The sequence below is a fragment of the Pongo abelii genome, chromosome 3 (genome assembly GCF_028885655.2).
Source record: "Pongo abelii isolate AG06213 chromosome 3, NHGRI_mPonAbe1-v2.0_pri, whole genome shotgun sequence".
In the NCBI taxonomy this organism is placed as follows: Eukaryota; Metazoa; Chordata; class Mammalia; order Primates; family Hominidae; genus Pongo; species Pongo abelii.
In genome coordinates this window covers 134296403-134314936 of record NC_071988.2, presented here as the reverse complement: position 1 = coordinate 134314936, position 18534 = coordinate 134296403, and the positions used below count along the sequence as shown (strand labels likewise).

The following is an 18534-nucleotide window of genomic DNA, read 5'->3' as shown; positions in this document are numbered from 1 at the left end:
ACCTATAGAAATTTATGTTTGACCAGGCACGGTGGCTCACGCCTGTAATTCCAGCACTTTGGGAGGCCAAGGCAGGTGGATCACTTGAGTTCAGGAGTTTGAGACCAGCCTGCCAATACGGTGGCTCTACTGAAAATACAAAAATTAGCCAGGCAGGGTGGTGCATGCCGGTAATCCCAGCTACTTGGGAGGCTGAGACAGGAGAATCACTTGAACCTGGGAGGTGGAGGTTACAGTGAGCTGAGATTGTGCCACTGCACTCCAGCCTGGGTGACAGAGTGAGTGAGACTCTGTCTCAAAAAAAAGAAAAAAGAAATTTATTTATTTTATGCTTTTTATTTTTTTCTTCTTTTAAAATAATTAGGTGTGTTTGGAGCAGGAAAGAGTTATTTGCTGGCCGTGGTGATTTTGTTCTTTGTACAGCTGTTTGAAAAGAGTGAAGCTCCCACCATTGGAAATGCAAGGCCATGGAAACTTCTGATTTCTTCTTCTACTAATGTGGCTGTTGACAGAGTACTTCTTGGGTAGGCATGACAAGTGCATTTCAGTAGCTAATGTTTTGGGATATTGTTGAGAGAGGCAACCCACTATGGGCCCTGAGTGTCCATGTACTCTTGCTGGTTATGCCAAGAATGCAAGACCTTTGTCTCTGACCCAGAAGCCAGCATCTATGAAACAGTAATGGGCTAATTAGTTTGTAAGTAGGATAAAATCAAAACCAGAACTGGAAATGTTGGCACAGTGATACTCATGCACAAATTCAAGTTCAGCCAAGAACATGTAGGGCTAGAGAGGTATTGTTGGGGGAGGCAGTCTGCCAGCGGCCCTGAATATCCCTGCTGGGATGCTAAGGATGGCAAGTCCCTGACCATTCTTACCCAACACATTTCTCACAGTTTGTTTGCAATAAGCAGCTTTGACTGATGAAGTAATGTCTCCCTCCAGGACAAAGAGCAGGCTTGCTTATTACTTGTTATAAGATAATGGATCCCCAGCCTCAGTGTTCTTGCCCTACTCCTCAACCCATGGCATGTGCAGGCATCTACCTGGATGCTGTTTGTCTCCTCATGTGACTTGGGAACCAAGGGAAACCAGTGCAGATATGTTGATGATTATACTGCTTCCTATGCCATGAGTAAAAGTCCTTTGTCTCTGACCTAGGAGTCTTGCGTCTGTTACCTTAGAAGTAGGTTAAAATCAGGCTGGGCATGGTGGCTCATGCCTGTAATCCCAACACTTTGGGAGGCCAATGCAGGCAGATCACTCGATGTCAGAAGTTCAACACCAGCTTGGCCAACATGGTGAAACCCCATCTTTACTAAAAATACAAAAAAACTTAGCCTGGCGTGGTACCAGGTGCCTGTAATCTCAGCTACTCAGGAGGCTGAGGCAGGAGAATTGCTTGAACTCAGGAGGCAGAGGCTGCAGTGAGCTGAGACTGCACCACTGCACTCCAGCATGGGTGACAGAGGGAGAGTCTGTCTAAGAAAAAAAGTAGGCTAAAATCCAATTCCAGAATCAGTAGTTATAGATTAGTCTCTTGTTCATCTGCCTATATGAATACATAATAGTAAAATGGCTGAACAAATTTAAGTACATTATGTTTTTTATTTCAATAAGAGGAATGCAAGGAAGACAATCTGTTTTTAAGATAATTTTTGTGATTGCATAAGACTATTAAAAATGCAAAGAAGTATTACAGTATTTCACCAATGTTCTAATGTTTAATGATCTGAATTTTAACATAAATGGCAAAGTTTGATTAGGAGAAAGAGTCATTATTTCTAAGCCTAAGCTTTTTAAAAATTAATTTTCATAATTATACAAGTTAATGCTTATGGTAGAATATATGCAGACTACACTGATGTTTTATTATATTTATTTACAGATTTTTAAATATACACACACACATTTTGTTTTCCAAATTTGTGATTCAGTAGTATGTGTTGTTTGTGTCCTGCTTTTCTTACTTAAAAAGTTGGCTCATGCCTGTATTCCCAGCACTTTGGGAGGCTGAGGTGGGCAGATCACTTGAGGCCAGGAGTTCAAGACTAGCCTGGCCAACATGGCAAATCCCCATCTCTACCAAAAATATAAAAATTAGCTGGGAATGGTGACACATACCTGTAATTCCAGCTGCTTGGGCAGCTGAGGCACAAGAATCACTTGAACCCGGGAGGTGGAGGTTGCATTGTGCCAAGATCACACCACTGCACTCCAGCCTGGGTGACAAAGTGAGACTCTGTCTCAAAAAAAAAAAAAATCCTAGAAAACGTAATTTTTTATAACTCTATTATATTCAATGATTTTCTTATACCATACATTAAGCAATTTTTGATCAGTAAATTATTTCCAAATTCTTGCCAGTATGAATTATATTATGACAAAGATCCTTAAACATAAAACTCTGTATCCATTTCTGATTCTTTCCTTAGGAAAATAATCCTAAGCCTAGAATAAAAAATATGAAAACTTTTAAGCTTCTAAATATACTTTTGAAATTTCCCTTCAGAAAGATTCTTCCAGTATATACTCTTATAAGCAATTTAAAAGAGTGGCTGAGGACAACTTTTTTTTTTTTTTTTTTTTCTTTAATTAAAGACAATGAGGAGTTACCTGGAGACTACACAGGAAGGAACTTTAGATTGCTTAGCCCAAGATGAAAATTTAACTGTAGACTGTTAGAAAACAAAACAATATTAAAAAACAAAACAAAACAAAAAAAGAAGTTAGAATGAGGAGGGAGGGTAAGTACTCAATACTAAAAGTTAACAGGAAACTTATAAAAGAGATTCTTTAATGCTTAAATCTCTGATAAGGACCTGAGAAATGTGAATCTCTAATTAGGATCTATGCCTCAACTGCTTATAGTCTGGTTTCGTACATTTCTTCACACTGAAATAACCTTCTCATTGTGTGCTTGAACAGACAATGTTTTCCTATTGTAATGGATAGGACAGTTTCTTGAGAAGAAATGAAAGAGCATGGGGTGAATAGTACTTTGAGGAGACTGCATCCCTTATTATTATAGAATTAACCAAACTTGCGTTGGAAAAAAAATTGTAAACTAGTATTTCAGCCTGTTAAGTTGCTATTATTCTTCAAGGTGAAGACTGTGAAAAATGTAAAAATCGAAATCTATTCATGTATTGACACTAGTTTGCTTCATAATTATTTTGGAAAATTGTTTTTAGAGATCTATAGTTTAGTTCTCCAGCTCTTTAAATTCCCATTTTGAGGTGGTAGAAGTTTTAGAGGGTTGAGTATTCACTGAGTTCCACCTATGTTCCCAGCATAGTGCTAGAGCTGTAAGAGATATAAAATGGAAGTATAGGTGAGGGGTCCTTCCTCACAAAGCCCTAACTGTGGGGTAATGTATGTAGAGGAACAGTCATAACCTTTGGATGTAGACAGAGTTGCTTGGGCTTGAATCATGATACCTCACCTCTGAGCTTGTGTCCTCGTCTCTAAGAGGAGATATCATCTAGAGCTGTAGTGAGTGTTAAACAATGTAACATACATAAAGAGGCTCTTCCTAACAAATATTGGTGCTAAGTATATGATAGCTATTGCTTTCTATATTATGTCTTTAGAGGCAATTTTATTTGTGATAAATACTAACATTGGCATTTTATGAACATTTAGTGAGCCTTCAAGATGGAATAATGCATATTTTTAAATTCTCTAGAAAATGCATTATATTTAAAAAACCAACTACTTGCGTTTACTTTGTTCGAGTTTAGGTATTTCACATTAAATTTTATAATTAAAATATACTGTTACACAAAATTAGTTGTAGTAACACAGTTATTATATGAAACTTTATATTCTGTTTCCTAAATAATCAGAATCTATATTGTTTTCTTATTTAAAGGCTTCTCAGTCTTGGATTTGAAAACTTTATCAGAGTTGGGAGTGTTAGGAAGATTGCCAAACCAATTTTACCTTATAGGTAAGAATGCAAAATTCCAGAAGTCACAGAATGGTCGGAGGGAAGTATGGTACTTTTATATCACTCTTACCTTAAGTTTGATTTTTGAAGAATGGAGAAAGGCTTATCTTTACTTGGTTAACTTAGAAAACCTGTATTTTGCTGAGAATGATGGTTTCCAGCTTCATCCATGTCCCTACAAAGGACATGAACTCATCGTTTTTTATGGCTGCATAGTATTCCATGGTATATATGTGCCACATTTTCTTAATCCAGTCTATCACTGTTGGACATGTGGCTTGGTTCCAAGTCTTTGCTATTGTGAATAGTGCTGCAATAAACATACGTGTGCATGTGTCTTTATAGCAGCATGATTTATAATCCTTTGGGTATATATACCCAGTAATGGGATCAGCAAACTGTCGAAAGGACAAAAAACCAAACACTGCACGTTCTCACTCATAGGTGGGAATTGAACAATGAGAACACATGGACACAGGAAGGGGAACATCACACACTGGGGCCTGTTGTGGGGTGGGGGGAGGGGGGAGGGATAGCATTAGGAGATATACCTAATGTTAAATGACGAGTTAATGGGTGCAGCACACCGGCATGGCACATGTATACATATGTAACAAACCTCCACGTTGTGCACATGTACCCTAAAACTTAAAGTATAATAAAAAAAAAATCTGTATTTTGCTTTACTGTGATATTATGAAAAATGGACTAAAGAGGAGTGTTTTAATATAACTCTTTAGCTTGCATGCTGGCTCAGAAAATGAAAGTGAACAGTTAAAAGAACTACATGCACTAATGAAAGAAGACCTGACTCCTACGGAAAGAGTCTATGTGAGAAAAAGCATTGAGCAGCATAAACTGGGGACCAATAGAACCCTGCTGAAGCAGGTAAGAAGTAGTAGCTTCAATTTGTTTCTTGATTTATATATACCATTCAGATTCTCTTATTTCTGTTGATGAAATAATATTTCCTTTAAATAAAACAAACTGCTATGATAGTTTATATTCTACTAAGGTGCATGCATGTGGATCCTTGGATATAGTCTGCCCAGTGTATGTTTTATGTTTGCTTCAAAGCATTCTTCAAATTCGTGAATAGATCCAACTCACCACGACTGAGTCATCCTTTCTCCTTCTCTGTTTACTTTCTTTTTATAGGCTTGAAGAGGAAAGTATAGAGGTGGGAATAGATTCCTTACAAGTTAAATGAAATTAGTTATATTCTAGGAGAAACAGTGGAGAGGATCTGACCCTGAGTAAAATATCCAAATGAAATTTGTGTTTGATGCTCTCCAAGAAAGCCAAGACTTTTAGTGTTTGTATATATCCAAGAATCCAGGAGGCTCAGACACTAGCTTCCAGGTATTGGGAGCCAAGACTAAGCACACAAGATTCCAGGGTGTAACAGGTAGCACTATCTCCTTTATCAAGTTTTGATCTAGGGAAGCCTGGGCATCAGCTGTTGGAAGAGAAAAAATCAATCAGCAGCTTCCTCCTATGAAAGGAGAGCATAGGGCAAAGCAATGGGGATGGAGTAAAAGAAAAGTTGTTGGCTTCTTGGGCCACTTGCACATTGGTAACTTTCTGCTAGAGAGTTGAGAAAATCAGTCTACTTGGGACCCTGTATTGATCAGCTATTGCTGAAATAATGAGGGTTAACAAGCTCAGTCTCAGTACTTTAAGACAACAGCTTATGAATCTACAGGTCAAGTGGTGTGGCTTGGCGTGAGGCTATGGGTAAAGTCTCTCATTCTGAGAACAGTTGCTGTGGCATGATCTTCTAACAGATGGCAGAAGTGCAAGAGGGCAGGACAGATCACAGAAACACATTTAAAGCTTCAGTTCATATTATGTTTGCTGACATTCCATTTGCACAGGTCACATGGCCAAGCCTAACATCAGTGAGGCAGGGAAATATACTCCCCTACTTCTCTGGTGGGAAGCACTGCCAAGTAACACGGCAAAGGGTGTGGATATGTAATAACACTTTCCTAGGGCGGGAAGGAGAAACTGGAAATAATAACCAATCTATAACAAGTTTTGGTTCTGGAAGTCCTCAGAAAACTTCAGATTAACTTTCTGTTATTTGAATTATAGAGTTAACTCTATACTCTCTTCTTAACCAAATCCAGAAAGGCTTAGTTTGGCTGTGTTCAATTAATACAAATTAGTCATTTATGTAAACTGCTTATCATTTTACTCACCCAACATAACAATGATATATAAGAATCATTATTCATATATATCATTATTAATGATTTCTTGGATGATTTTCTGAACGAAAGCCCAGTTACCTTGATCTATTGCTCATTTGTATCACCTATTCACAAATGAAAACTATTTTAGAGGAATTATTTTTTAGAAATTTTCTCTGACATATTTCTAAGGTCCAGTCAGGCATTCAGACCTGACACATTTCTTTCTTTCTTTCTTTTCTTTTTTTTTTTTTTTTTGAGCCAGAGTCTTGCTCTGTCACCCAGGCTGGAGTGCAGTGGCGCAGTCTCAGCTCACTGCAACCTCCACCTCTTGGGTTCAAGCGATTCTCCTGCCTCAGCATCCTGAGTAGCTGGGACTACAGGCACATGCCACCGCACCTGGCTAATTTTTGTATTTTTAGTAGAGACAGGGTTTCACAATGTTGGCCAGGCTGGTCTCAAACTCCTGACCTTAAGTGATCCTCCCACCTCTGCCTCCCAAAGTGCTGGGATTACAGGCATGAGCCACCATACCCAGAAGACCTGACTCATTTCTAAAGGGGCATGTCTTCACAATAAAACTAATTTTTAAAAATGCTTCATAGTTAATTAATACTTGCTAGGTCAGTAACAAAATCTTTTCTGCTGTTAGAATCTCAGCAACATAATAATAAATTAAAAGATAACATAATTTTTTAAAGAAAACTTAATACTTTAGGTTTTTGTATTAGATATTTCTTTAAATTTAAAAAATGCTTCTTGACACATAACTTTAGAGTTCTCATTCTAAGATTGTTTTGTAGATATAGTTGCCAGAAATTAAATAAAATGAACAATATTTCAGAGTGGCACCAAAGCTTGATCATTTTTAAAGAACTGAATGTTTAAATACTGTGGAATTTCTGATATAAATATGGCTTTAAGATTTTTGTTTTTGTTTTTAACAAAAGAAAACCTAACTGATACAGGGCTATTGTGTGTGGTAAATATTATTTATTTTTAAAGAAAATAAGGCAGTTGTAATGTTTTCTTATTTTGTAGAATCTGTGGAGGCGATATTTAATTTGTAAAGCATATTTTTTTGTCAGTTTGTTGAAAAAAGATATGGTCAGTTGGTATGAACTACTCTTGCTCCAAGAAGTATAATTTTATAGATCTTCAGATTGTTAGAAGAGAATAAGTATAGTCATACATCATTTAACAGTGGGGTTACATTCTGAGAAATGTATTGTTTTATAATTTTGTCATTGTGTGAACGTCATAGTATACTTACACAAACCTAGATGGTATAGCCTACTACACACTAGGCTACATGGTATAGCCTATTGCTCCTCAGCTACAAATCTATACAGCATGTACTGAATACTGTAGGCAATTAATTGTAACACGGTGGTATTTCTGTATCTAAACAGAAAATGTACTGTGAAAATATGGTATAAAATATTTAAAATGGTACACCTGTATAGGGAGGGCGGGAAGGAGAAATTGGAAATAATAACCACAAAGTTTTGGTTGTAGAAGTCCTCAGAAAACTATATATACTATAGCTTTTTAATAGTTAACTTTATAGTTAACTTACCATGAATGGAGCTTGCAGGACTGGAAGTCACTGTGGCTGAGTCAGTGAGTGAGTGGTGAGTGAATGTGGAAGCCTAGGACATTACTGTACACTACTGTAGACTTTTAAAAAAATTTTTAATTTTTTTTGAGGTAGTATCTTGCCCTGTCCAGGCTGGAGTGCAGTTTGTGATCTCAGCTCACTGCAACCTCTGCTTCCTGGGTTCAAGCGATTCTCCTGCCTCATCCTCCCGAGTAGCTGAGATTACAGATGCCTGCCGCTATGCCTGGCTAAGTTTTGTATTTTTATTAGAGATGGGGTTTCACCACGTTGGCCAGGCTGGTCTCAAACTCCTGACCTTAAGCGATCTGCCTGCTTCAGCCTCACAAAGTGCTGGGAGTCACAGGCGTGAGCCACCGCGCCCAACCTACTGTAGACTTTATAAACACTGTACAGTTAGGCTACCCCAAATTTATTTTAAAATTTTTTCTTTCTTCAATAATAAATTAGCTTATTATAACATTTTGACTTTATAAAGTTTAAAATTTTTAAAAACTGTTTGATTCTTTTGTAATAACACAGCTTAAAACACAAACATTTTGTATATACAAAAATATTTCATAAGCTTTTTTATTTAAAATTTTTCTTTACCTTTAAAACTTTTTTTTTTTAATTGTTGAAAACTAAGATACAAACACACACATTATTCTAGGCTTACCCAGGGTCAGGATCATCAATATAGCACTGTCTTCCACCTCTACATTTGTCCCACTAGAAAGTTGTTTTTTTGAGATGGAGTCTCGCTCTGTCACCCAGGCTGGAGTGCAGTGGCGCGATCTTGGCTCACTGCAAGCTCTGCCTCCCGGGTTCACGCCATTCTCCTGCCTCAGCCTCCCAAGTAGCTGGGACTACAGGCACCTGCCACCACGCCCGGCTAATTTTTTTGTATTTTTAGTAGAGACGGGGTTTCACCATGTTAGCCAGGATGGTCTCGATCTCCTGATCTCGTGATCTGCCCGCCTCAGCCTCCCAAAGTGCTGGGATTACAGGCTTGAGCCACCGCGCCCAGCCTTGTTCCACTAGAAAGTTTTTAGGGGCAATAGGACACATGGGGCTGTCAGCGCTTATGATAACAATACCTTCATATGGATACCTCCTGAAGGACGTCCCTGAAACTGTTTTATAGCCAACTTTTTTTTTTTTTTAAGAAGTAGGAGTATATTCTAAAATAATATTAAAAGTATACTATAGTAAATATATAAACCACTAAAATGGTCATTTATTGTCAAGTATTATGAACTGTACGTAACTGTATGTGCTATACTTTTATATGACTGGCAGTACAGTAGGTTTGTTTACACCGTTATCACCACAAACACATGAATAATGCATTGTGCTGTGAGGGTTGTGATGTCACTAGGGGCTGGGAATTTTTCAGCTCCATTATAATTTTATGAGACCATCATCATATATCTGGTCCATCATTGACCAAAACATCACATTGTTATGTGGCACATGACTGTATATGTATATGTACATGTATGTGTATATGTTTGTGTTTATACATATGTATGTATATGTACACAAACGTGTGTGTGTACCTGTGTATATGTGTATGTACACATGTGTGTATAGATAGCGGGCAACTAGGTCAGTGACTACATCTAATTAGAAAATTCATAGATTTCCCTATTGTTTACATTTAATTCCAGAGATTAAAAATCAGTTTTTATGAAGCTTTTTGCCTTGAGAGTAATGGCATGCTGCTATAATGTGTAACTTACAAGATTCAAATATACTTACAGGCTATGAGTACATTTTATTTACTGTTGTTTAGAATTAGTTAGTCATCTTTACATTTTTAAATAAATAAAACTAATGTGCTTGAAGGTTAAGCAAAGAATATTTCGTTAGCATATTTAATGTTCTTTGTGAAGAACTTTGGCCTGTGTTGATATAATGTATGTTGTCTAACCTCATCTAGAAGATAAAATATGTGCATCATCCTTGATATTTTACAAATGCTTGATATTGTGATACTTTCCGTCTGAATATCAAAATATGTCTTTTATTTGTTCTTGTTAATGGGCTTGTGGCTTAAGTAACCTACATTTGTTGATTTCCAGTTTGTATGTAGGAATAATAAAAATGTGGAGATATGATGACCTAAGATTTCTGATGGCTAGGAATTAAGACTAGCTCACTCTCTAATTTTAGCCTACAAGTTCTTTGGTAAATACGTTCTCTTATTTTCTTTTAATAATTGTTAATTAATAACATTTTTGTTGTAATAAAGGTTCGAGTAGTTGGAGTTACCTGTGCAGCCTGCCCATTCCCATGCATGAATGATCTTAAATTTCCTGTAGTTGTGCTGGATGAGTGTAGTCAGATAACTGAACCGGCCTCTCTCCTTCCCATTGCAAGGTAACCTAAAAGATTCTTTCCCCAGGGGTAACACCTGTAATTCTAGCACTTTAGGAGGCTGAGGCAGGTGACTTGCTTGGTCTAGGAGTTTGAGAGCACCTTGGGCAACATGGCGAATCCCCATTTCTACAAAAAATACAAAATTAGCTGGGCATGGTAGTGTGTGCCTAAAATCCCAGCAACTTGGGAGGCTGAGGTGGGAGGATTGCTTGAGCCCAGGAGGTCAAGGCTGCAGTGAGCAGGGATTGCATGACTGCACTCCACCTTGGGTGACACAGAGTAAAACCCCGTCTCAGAAAAAAAAAAAAAAAGAAGAAAAAATAATAATACTGAAGCATGAAAGGATTAAATAACTTGCTGGGTCTCTAAAATATAATGGAGTTCAGATTTAGATATAGGTTTGTTTATAAAACTTTGATTTTTCCCCACTATATCCTACTCCTATTTAGGAAAACATTTAGCCCCTAAGAACCCAATTTACTTCACTTCTAAAACAAGGGTTTCAGCTAAATGACTCCTAAGAAAGACTTTAAGAGTTTATGGATTCTAAAAACCAGCATTTCCCAAATATGCTTTGTGAAATATTAATTCCATGCAGAGGCAAGGGGCCCCTACTAGGTTTTATGTGCAGGGAGGGCAACTAAGTTATATAAAGGATTCTTTATTGCATAACTTTTCAAAGCCTTTAATGCACTTAATAGCACTACTAAGCTTTATGGCATTTGAATATTTCGAAGTGCAATTTTGGCAAACAGTGCAATAAATGATGTTAATGCACCCTTTTTAATTGCTTAGATTAATTTTTGAAATTCTGTTTTAGGTTTGAGTGTGAAAAGCTGATTCTTGTTGGGGATCCCAAACAGCTACCTCCTACTATTCAGGGTTCTGATGCAGCTCATGAAAATGGATTGGAACAAACTCTTTTTGATCGACTTTGCTTAATGGTACATACTGCTAAATTCTTACGGAATTATCATTTATTGATTCTACATTGTGTGTGTGTGTGTTGATAGAGAATGAAAATATTAGAAGACTTAGTTCTGCCTTAAAATAATGTATAATTGGAGTTGTCTGGAAAGTATTCATCTTAAAGACAAGTGGAACCCTATAATTTAAGTGCCCTTTTATAAAAAGAATTTTTTCCCTATTTATTTGAGTAGTGGGTAGGAGTATATAACTTTTGCTCTAAAACCAAAAAAACCTATAATGTCTCTATTATCTACCTAGAGCACTACTTCACATTGTAAATAATTTTTAAATTATTAACATTTTTGAATTGGGGTTGAATTTACTGTCTTAGTCTATTTTGTGCTGGTATAACAGAAAAACCTGAGACTGGGTAATTTATAGAGAACAGAGATTTATTTCTTATAGTTCTGGAGGCTGAGAAGTCTAAGACCTGGGGAACTGCATTTGGCAGGGGCCTTCTTGCTTCATTGTCATCCTATGGTGGAAGGCAGAAGAGCAAGAGAGTGTGAGAGGCCAAACTCATCCTTTTATGAGGAAGCCACTCATGTGATAATGGCATTCATCCATTAACCCACACACATACACCAGGAATGGCATTAATCCATTCACAAATCCATCCTTTTATGAGGAACCCACTCATGTGATAATGGGATTAATCCGTGAGGATTAGGCAGAATCCTCATGGCCTAATCACCTTTTGAAAGTCCCACCTCTCAACACTGTTGCATTGGGGATGAAGTTTCCAGCACATGAAATTTGAGGGACACATTCAAACCATTGCATTCATCTAACATAAAACCATTTTTTAAATTTCTTAAAAAAACTTTTTTTTCTTTACAGCGTGCAGTTTATATAGCAGAAACTATTTTAAAGTGAACAGTTTAGTAGCATTTAGTATATTCACAGTTTCTTGTGTAACCACTACCTCTGTCTGGTTTCAAAATGTTTTCATCACTTCAAAATAAAATCCTTACCCATTTAGCGGTTAATTGCCCATTTCCTCTTCCCTACAGCTTCTGGCAAACACCAGCCTGCTTTCTGTCTGTATGGATTTATTTATTCTGGATATTTTATATAAATGGAATCATACAATACGTACCTTTTGTGTCTGTCTTCTTTCACTTTTTGAGGTTCATTCATGTTGCAGCATGTATCGGTACTATATTATTATTATTATTATTATTATTATTACTTTAAAGTACATTCATAATGTTGTACAACCATCACTTGTCCATTTCCAGAATTTTTTCATTATCCCAAACAGAAATTTTGAACTGTTAAGCAATAATTTCCCATTTCCTCTTCCCTCAGCCCCTAGTAACCTCTGTTCTACTTTCTAGCTCTGTGAATTTGCCTATTCTAGGTGCCTCATTTGAGTAGATTCATACAGTATTTGTCATTTTATGTCTGTCTTATTTACTTAGCATAATGTGTTTAGAGTTCATCCTTGTAGCATGTATCAGAATTTCATTCCTTTATAAGGCTAAATAATATTCCATTGCATGTGTGTACTACATTTCTGTTGATAGATAGTTGGGTTGTTTTCGCCTTTTGGCTCTTGTGAAAAATCTCCTGTGAACATTGATATACAAACACTTGTTCAAATCCCTGCTTTCAGTTCAATACATACCCAGAAGTATAATTGTTGGGTCATATGATAATTGTACGTTTAAATTTTTGAGGAACCACCAAACTTTTTTCTACAGCAGCAGCACCATTTTACTCTCCCAACAGCAGTGCACAAGGGTTCTGATTTCTCCACATTCTCACCAACACTTCTTGTTGGTTTTTGAATATCATAGCCATCCTAATGGGTGTGAAGGGGTATCTTATTGTGGTTTCCCTAAAGACTAATGATCTTGAGCATCTTTTCATGTGCTTATTAGCCATTTTTATATCCTTTTTGAAGAAATGCCTATTCAAGTCCTTTGCCTATTTTTTAATTGGGTTGTTTGGTTTTTTGTTGTTGAGTTATAGGAGGTTTTTTTTAAAAAATATATTCTGGAAATTAATCCTTTTTCAAATATATGATTTGCAGTTTTTTTTTTTTCCATTTTGTTGGTTGTCTTTTCACTTTCTTAATAGTGTTTTTTGATGCACAAAAGTTCTTAATTTCAATGAAGTTCAATTTACCTATTTTTTATTCTGTTGCTTGTGCTTTTGGTGTTATAGGTATGAAATTATTGCCAAATCCAATGTCATGAAAATTTTCCCCAATATTTTCTTCTAAGAATTTTATAATTTTAGCTCTTATGTTGAGGTCTTTGATCCATTTTGAGTTAATTTTTGTATGTGGTATGAGATAAGGGTCCAACTTCATTCTTTTGCATGTGGATATATAGTTTTCCCAATACCATGTGTGGAAAAGACTATCCTTTTCTCCCATGTAATTGTCTTGGAACCTTCATCAAAAATCAATTGAGCACATGTACAAGGGTTTATTTCTGGACTTTCTATTCTATTCCATTGGTCATTGGCTTGTAGATGCTACCTTCTTGCTGTGTCCTCACATGGCAGAGAAAGAGAGAGAGAACACTGTTTCTATACAAACTATACAACTATATAAACACTATGTTTGTATAGTTTCCATTCTTGTTTCATTTTCTGGTGTTCATGCTTGGATGTCAGATACTCTCTCAGATCTGTATTCTCTGTTTTCTCAGTACCTGGAATTATGGTGGTGTCCCATCAAAGTGATAGGACATCTGAGGCCCAAGAGTATCCCTTCTCTGGGAAAGGGACACAGTTCTTGAACCTTCAGTTTTACTAAAAACTGCCAAGTTCACTTTCCCTTTTTCATTATTCTTCTTAGGAACCACTGCCATCATATGAATTCTGGCTCACTATGCTGCATTTTCCACTTCCACCCCAGAATCTTGTTTCTTTCTCAATGACAAGTACTTTTTCAAGTTTATGGCATTAGGTTGGCTGTAAATCTTTCTTTGTTGCATAATTGCTGAATTTTCTTTGCTGCTGTTTTTGTATTTTTTGTACCTTTATATATTGGAGAATGGATTCTACAAGGCAGTTTATTCTACCTTCTTAATTAAGAAGTTTCCCCTTAGATTGAGTTTCAAGTTGCATTGAATTTTGAGTTGAATTGTATTCCATTTTGCAAAGAACGAAGCTTTTAGTTGTCTTGAGCTGTTAATTGTAATTGAATTTAATTGCAAAACTTTCTACCTCTTCTGTGACAAGTCAGTATCCAACCTCTTTTGTATTAGACATTTTCAATAGCTTTTAAAAAAAAATCTTAACTAAAAAAAAATTATCTTAAAAAAGGGCTGGGCATGGTGGCTCCAGCCTGTAAATCCCAGCAGTTTGGGAGACTGAGGTGGGAGGATCACTTGAGGTCTCGAGTTCATCACCAGCTCTGGCACTGGAGCTCTGACCCTGCCTCTACCAAAAAAATTTTTTAAATAAAAAGTTATCTAAATTCTTAAAACATTTTTGAATAGTTAATATAGTCATGTGGTTCAAAATTCAAGTGGAACCAAAAAACATGGAAATATTGAAGACTTCTCCTCCTGTCCCCCAACCATTCGTTCTCTCCCCTTCAAAGAAACTGTCATTCCTTTCTTGTACCTTTCTTGTGATATTTTATGCCTGTAAGCAAATACATAACATTTTCCCTCCCTGTTTTAACAAATGGTAGTGTACTCTGCACACTGTTCTGCCCTTTTTCATGTACCTATTGTCAATGCCTTTTAAAATATGAAGTAGGTTTTTATTTGGGGGAATTCTAAAAGGGCAAATAAGGGATGGACAAAAAAGTGATTTAGTCGCAGAGTAGAATAAAAAACAATTGTGAATGAGCTTGATCTATATAGATAGTTCTCAGAAACATAGTGGACATTGAAAGAAACAAAGCACAAAGGGATAATTATAGTAAAATGCCATTTATGAGAATTTCAAAAGCACGTAATATATATTATTTATAGATTCATACTAATACAATAAACATATAAAAACATGTATGATGAGTCCACAAAACAAAATCAGGACTGGGATTATTTCTGGGAAAGGCGGTAGAAGAAAGCAATGAAGGAGGATCTTTAGCTATATATGTCATATTTTATCTAACAAAAAAGAGAGCCAAAACAAAAATGATTTAATATGGCTAATGTCAAGTCTGGGTGGTAAGTTCATGGACGTAATATTATTTCTTTGCTTTCTGTGTATTTGAACTAGTTCACAATTATTAAAAGTGAAAGAAATAAAAGTAATCACTACTCATTATAGAAAGTGTGGAAACTACAGAAAAGAGAAAAGGCAAGCTGAGTGTGATGGCTCATGCCTATAATCTATAATCTCAGCTGCTTGGGAGGCTGAGGTGGGAGGGTCATTTGAGTCCAGGAGTTCGAGGCTGCAGTGAGCTATGATCTCACCACTGCATTCCAGCCTGGGCAACAGAGCAGGATCTTGACTCTTTAAAAGAAGAAAGAAAGAAAAAGAAAAAGAAAAGAAAAGAAAAAAGAAAGAAGGAAGGAAAGAAAGAAAAGGAAAGAAAAGAAAAAAATAAAGTTGGGTGGGATGTCAGGCACCTCTAGTCCCAGCTACTCAGGAAGCTGAGGCAGAAGGATCGTGTAAGCCCCAGGAGTTTGAGGCCAGCCAAAGCAACAGCAAGACCCTGTCTCAAAAAAGAAAGAAAAAAGGTAAAAACAAAATAAAAACATCTGTAATAACTTCACTGCACTTAAGAGAAAACTCTTGGTAATATTTTAGTATTTTTCCTTCCATCTTTTATCCTAGGGTTATATGCCTATATCAAATATATGTATTTGTACTTAGTTGAAACCATACCATAAATATAACTTCTATCTTGCCTTTTTGAACTTTGCGTAATAGTAAATCATCTCCCCTTGTTACTACTAGCTTTGTAATCATTACTGTTGTCATTAAATATGTTGATCACTAAGTATTATGTTGTGCAGATATACCATAATTTAGTCATTTCTCTAACATTTGAGCGGCTCACTGCAACCTCTGCCTCCTGGATTCAAGCAATTTTCCTGCCTCAGCCTCCCAAATAGCTAGGATTACAGGTGTCTGCCACCATGCTTGGCTAATTTTTGTATTTTTAGTAGAGACAGGGTTTCACCATGTTTGCCAGGCAGGTCTTGAACTCCTGACCTCAGGTGATCCTCCCACCTTGGCCTCCCAAAGTGTTGGAATTACAGGCATGAACCACTGTGCCTGGCCTGAGCATTATTTACTACAGAACTTTTTGCTCGAAGAGCGCTAAAGTAGATAGGACTTGGATTTTATGATGCATTAATAAAATCTGAAACTTCTTTCAAGATTCAGAATGAAAAATGGCTTTTACTCAGTGAGGAAAGTTAACGAGATATTTACGACACCTCCTAATTTTTTAAGAGATGCTTTTCAATTTAGTGTTAGACCAACTCCAGATATATTATAAAAGCATAATGTTGGCCGGGCGTGGTGGCTCACGCCTGTAATCCCAGCACTTTGGGAGGCCAAGGCAGGTGAATCACCTGAGTCAGGAGTTCAAGATCAGCTTGCCCAACATGGGGAAACCCCATCTCTACAAAAATACAAAAATTAGCCATGCATGATGGTGGGTGCCTGTAATCCCAGCTACTCGGGAGGCTGAGGCAGAAGAATCGCTTGAAACCAGGAGGTGGAGGTTGCAGTGAGCCGAGATCGTGCCATTGCAATCCAGCCTGGGTGACAGAGTGACTCCATCTCAAAAAAAAAAAAAAAACAACAACAAACCATAATGTTAGGAGTCAAACTTACTAGATAAGTCTAAGGTTGACATCTTTTATATTTTCTAATTTTTCTAAATTAATATGAACATATTTTTAGTAATTTAAAAAATATTTTTATTTATAGTCTATTCTATCATGGTTGTAATTCATTTCATAAGACCATAATATAGCAATATTTTTAATTTTAAAAATATAATTTTCTTTCCCTAGAAGAATAAAAAAATTAGGTTTTCTTATTTTTCTTCATTTAAATTTCTTAGGGTCACAAGCCAATTCTATTGAGAACTCAATACCGTTGTCATCCTGCAATCAGTGCTATTGCTAATGATCTGTTTTACAAAGGATCCCTCATGAATGGTGTAACAGAAATAGAGAGGAGCCCTTTATTGGAATGGCTACCAACCCTGTGTTTTTATAATGTTAAAGGACTAGAACAGGTAAATGACATTAATGTTGATGAGAGTCAACATGGTTTAGGTTCCTGGTTTAATTTTGTTGTTGTTTGTATGATTTTACTTGGTTTTTCCATAGCCTTTCTGAGAAATATAATTTAGGATCTATTTCTTACTCCAGATAGAAAGAGATAACAGCTTTCATAATGTGGCGGAAGCTACGTTTACACTCAAGCTGATTCAATCACTGATTGCAAGTGGAATAGCAGGCTCTATGATTGGCGTGATAACATTATACAAATCCCAGATGTACAAGGTTGGTATTATGTATTACAGTATTTGCCATATATTAAATATTACAATTACATATTACCATATTTGATATTACATTTATAGTAGTTGGTTTGGTGCCTGAAAAACTTTTGGTACTGTAATTAATATATTAAAAAAGAAACATTCTGATTTTTTTCTGGTCTGGCTTTTTTTCTGTATAATTAAATGTAAACCTAACAAGGTTTAATTAAATTTAGTTTACAGCTGTTGGGGCAAAAATGCAAAAAACAAATTAGAGGGAAGAAAATACGGTGTATGCTTTGTGGACAGATGGGACTGAATCTCTGTTATCCAAAATGTTCTTTTATTATTAGTACATTTTATCAGTAAATCAAGGATAGATACCAAATATTAATGTACACATGGGCCAATTACTTCTAACTAGATTTTTCTCTTAGTATTTTTTATCTGTTTCATTATTAGTTTATCAGCTCCAAATTAGCATATCCAAATGAGTTACCCAGCAATAGATAAATTGCTTTTGATTTTGTGTCATAATTAATATTGTCATCTAGTCATTTATCTATCATTTTAGAAACTAGCCAAGTCTATGTGAGTCATAAAAGAAAAATGAAAATTATTTACTATTAGTTAAATTACAGTGGTTGCTTTGAGCAGGTTCAGAGGCTTAAGTTCTTTGCAATCTCTTACTACATGATTGCTGTTTTTTCCTCCACAGCTTTGTCATTTACTCAGTGCTGTGGACTTTCACCATCCTGATATTAAAACTGTGCAGGTGTCCACAGTAGATGCTTTTCAGGGAGCTGAAAAGGAGATCATTATTCTGTCCTGTGTAAGGACACGACAAGTAGGATTCATTGATTCTGAAAAAAGAATGAATGTTGCATTGACTAGAGGAAAGAGGCATTTGTTGATTGTGGGAAATTTAGCCTGTTTGAGGAAAAATCGACTTTGGGGACGAGTGATCCAACACTGCGAAGGTAATATAAAAATGGGTTTAATTCATGCATTTCAA

The 18534-nt window shown here is 36.3% G+C and overlaps 1 protein-coding gene across 13 annotated transcripts in view; it reads left to right on the top strand.

Moving 5' to 3' along the window:
* The window catches only part of ZGRF1 (zinc finger GRF-type containing 1), a 98731-nt gene that overhangs the window by 79711 nt on the left and 486 nt on the right, over positions 1-18534 (top strand). For 12 of the 13 annotated variants that reach the window (XM_063723585.1, XM_063723584.1, XM_054554334.2 and 9 more), the window contains 8 exons: positions 365-524; positions 3875-3952; positions 4693-4840; positions 10002-10129; positions 10950-11073; positions 17094-17270; positions 17407-17541; positions 18238-18499. In XM_063723585.1, coding sequence (XP_063579655.1) covers positions 365-524; positions 3875-3952; positions 4693-4840; positions 10002-10129; positions 10950-11073; positions 17094-17270; positions 17407-17541; positions 18238-18499 — 1212 coding nt within the window. Of the gene's footprint in view, positions 1-364; positions 525-3874; positions 3953-4692; positions 4841-10001; positions 10130-10949; positions 11074-17093; positions 17271-17406; positions 17542-18237; positions 18500-18534 lie in introns of those variants that run through there. The other variant, XM_054554341.1, reaches the window with a different exon arrangement.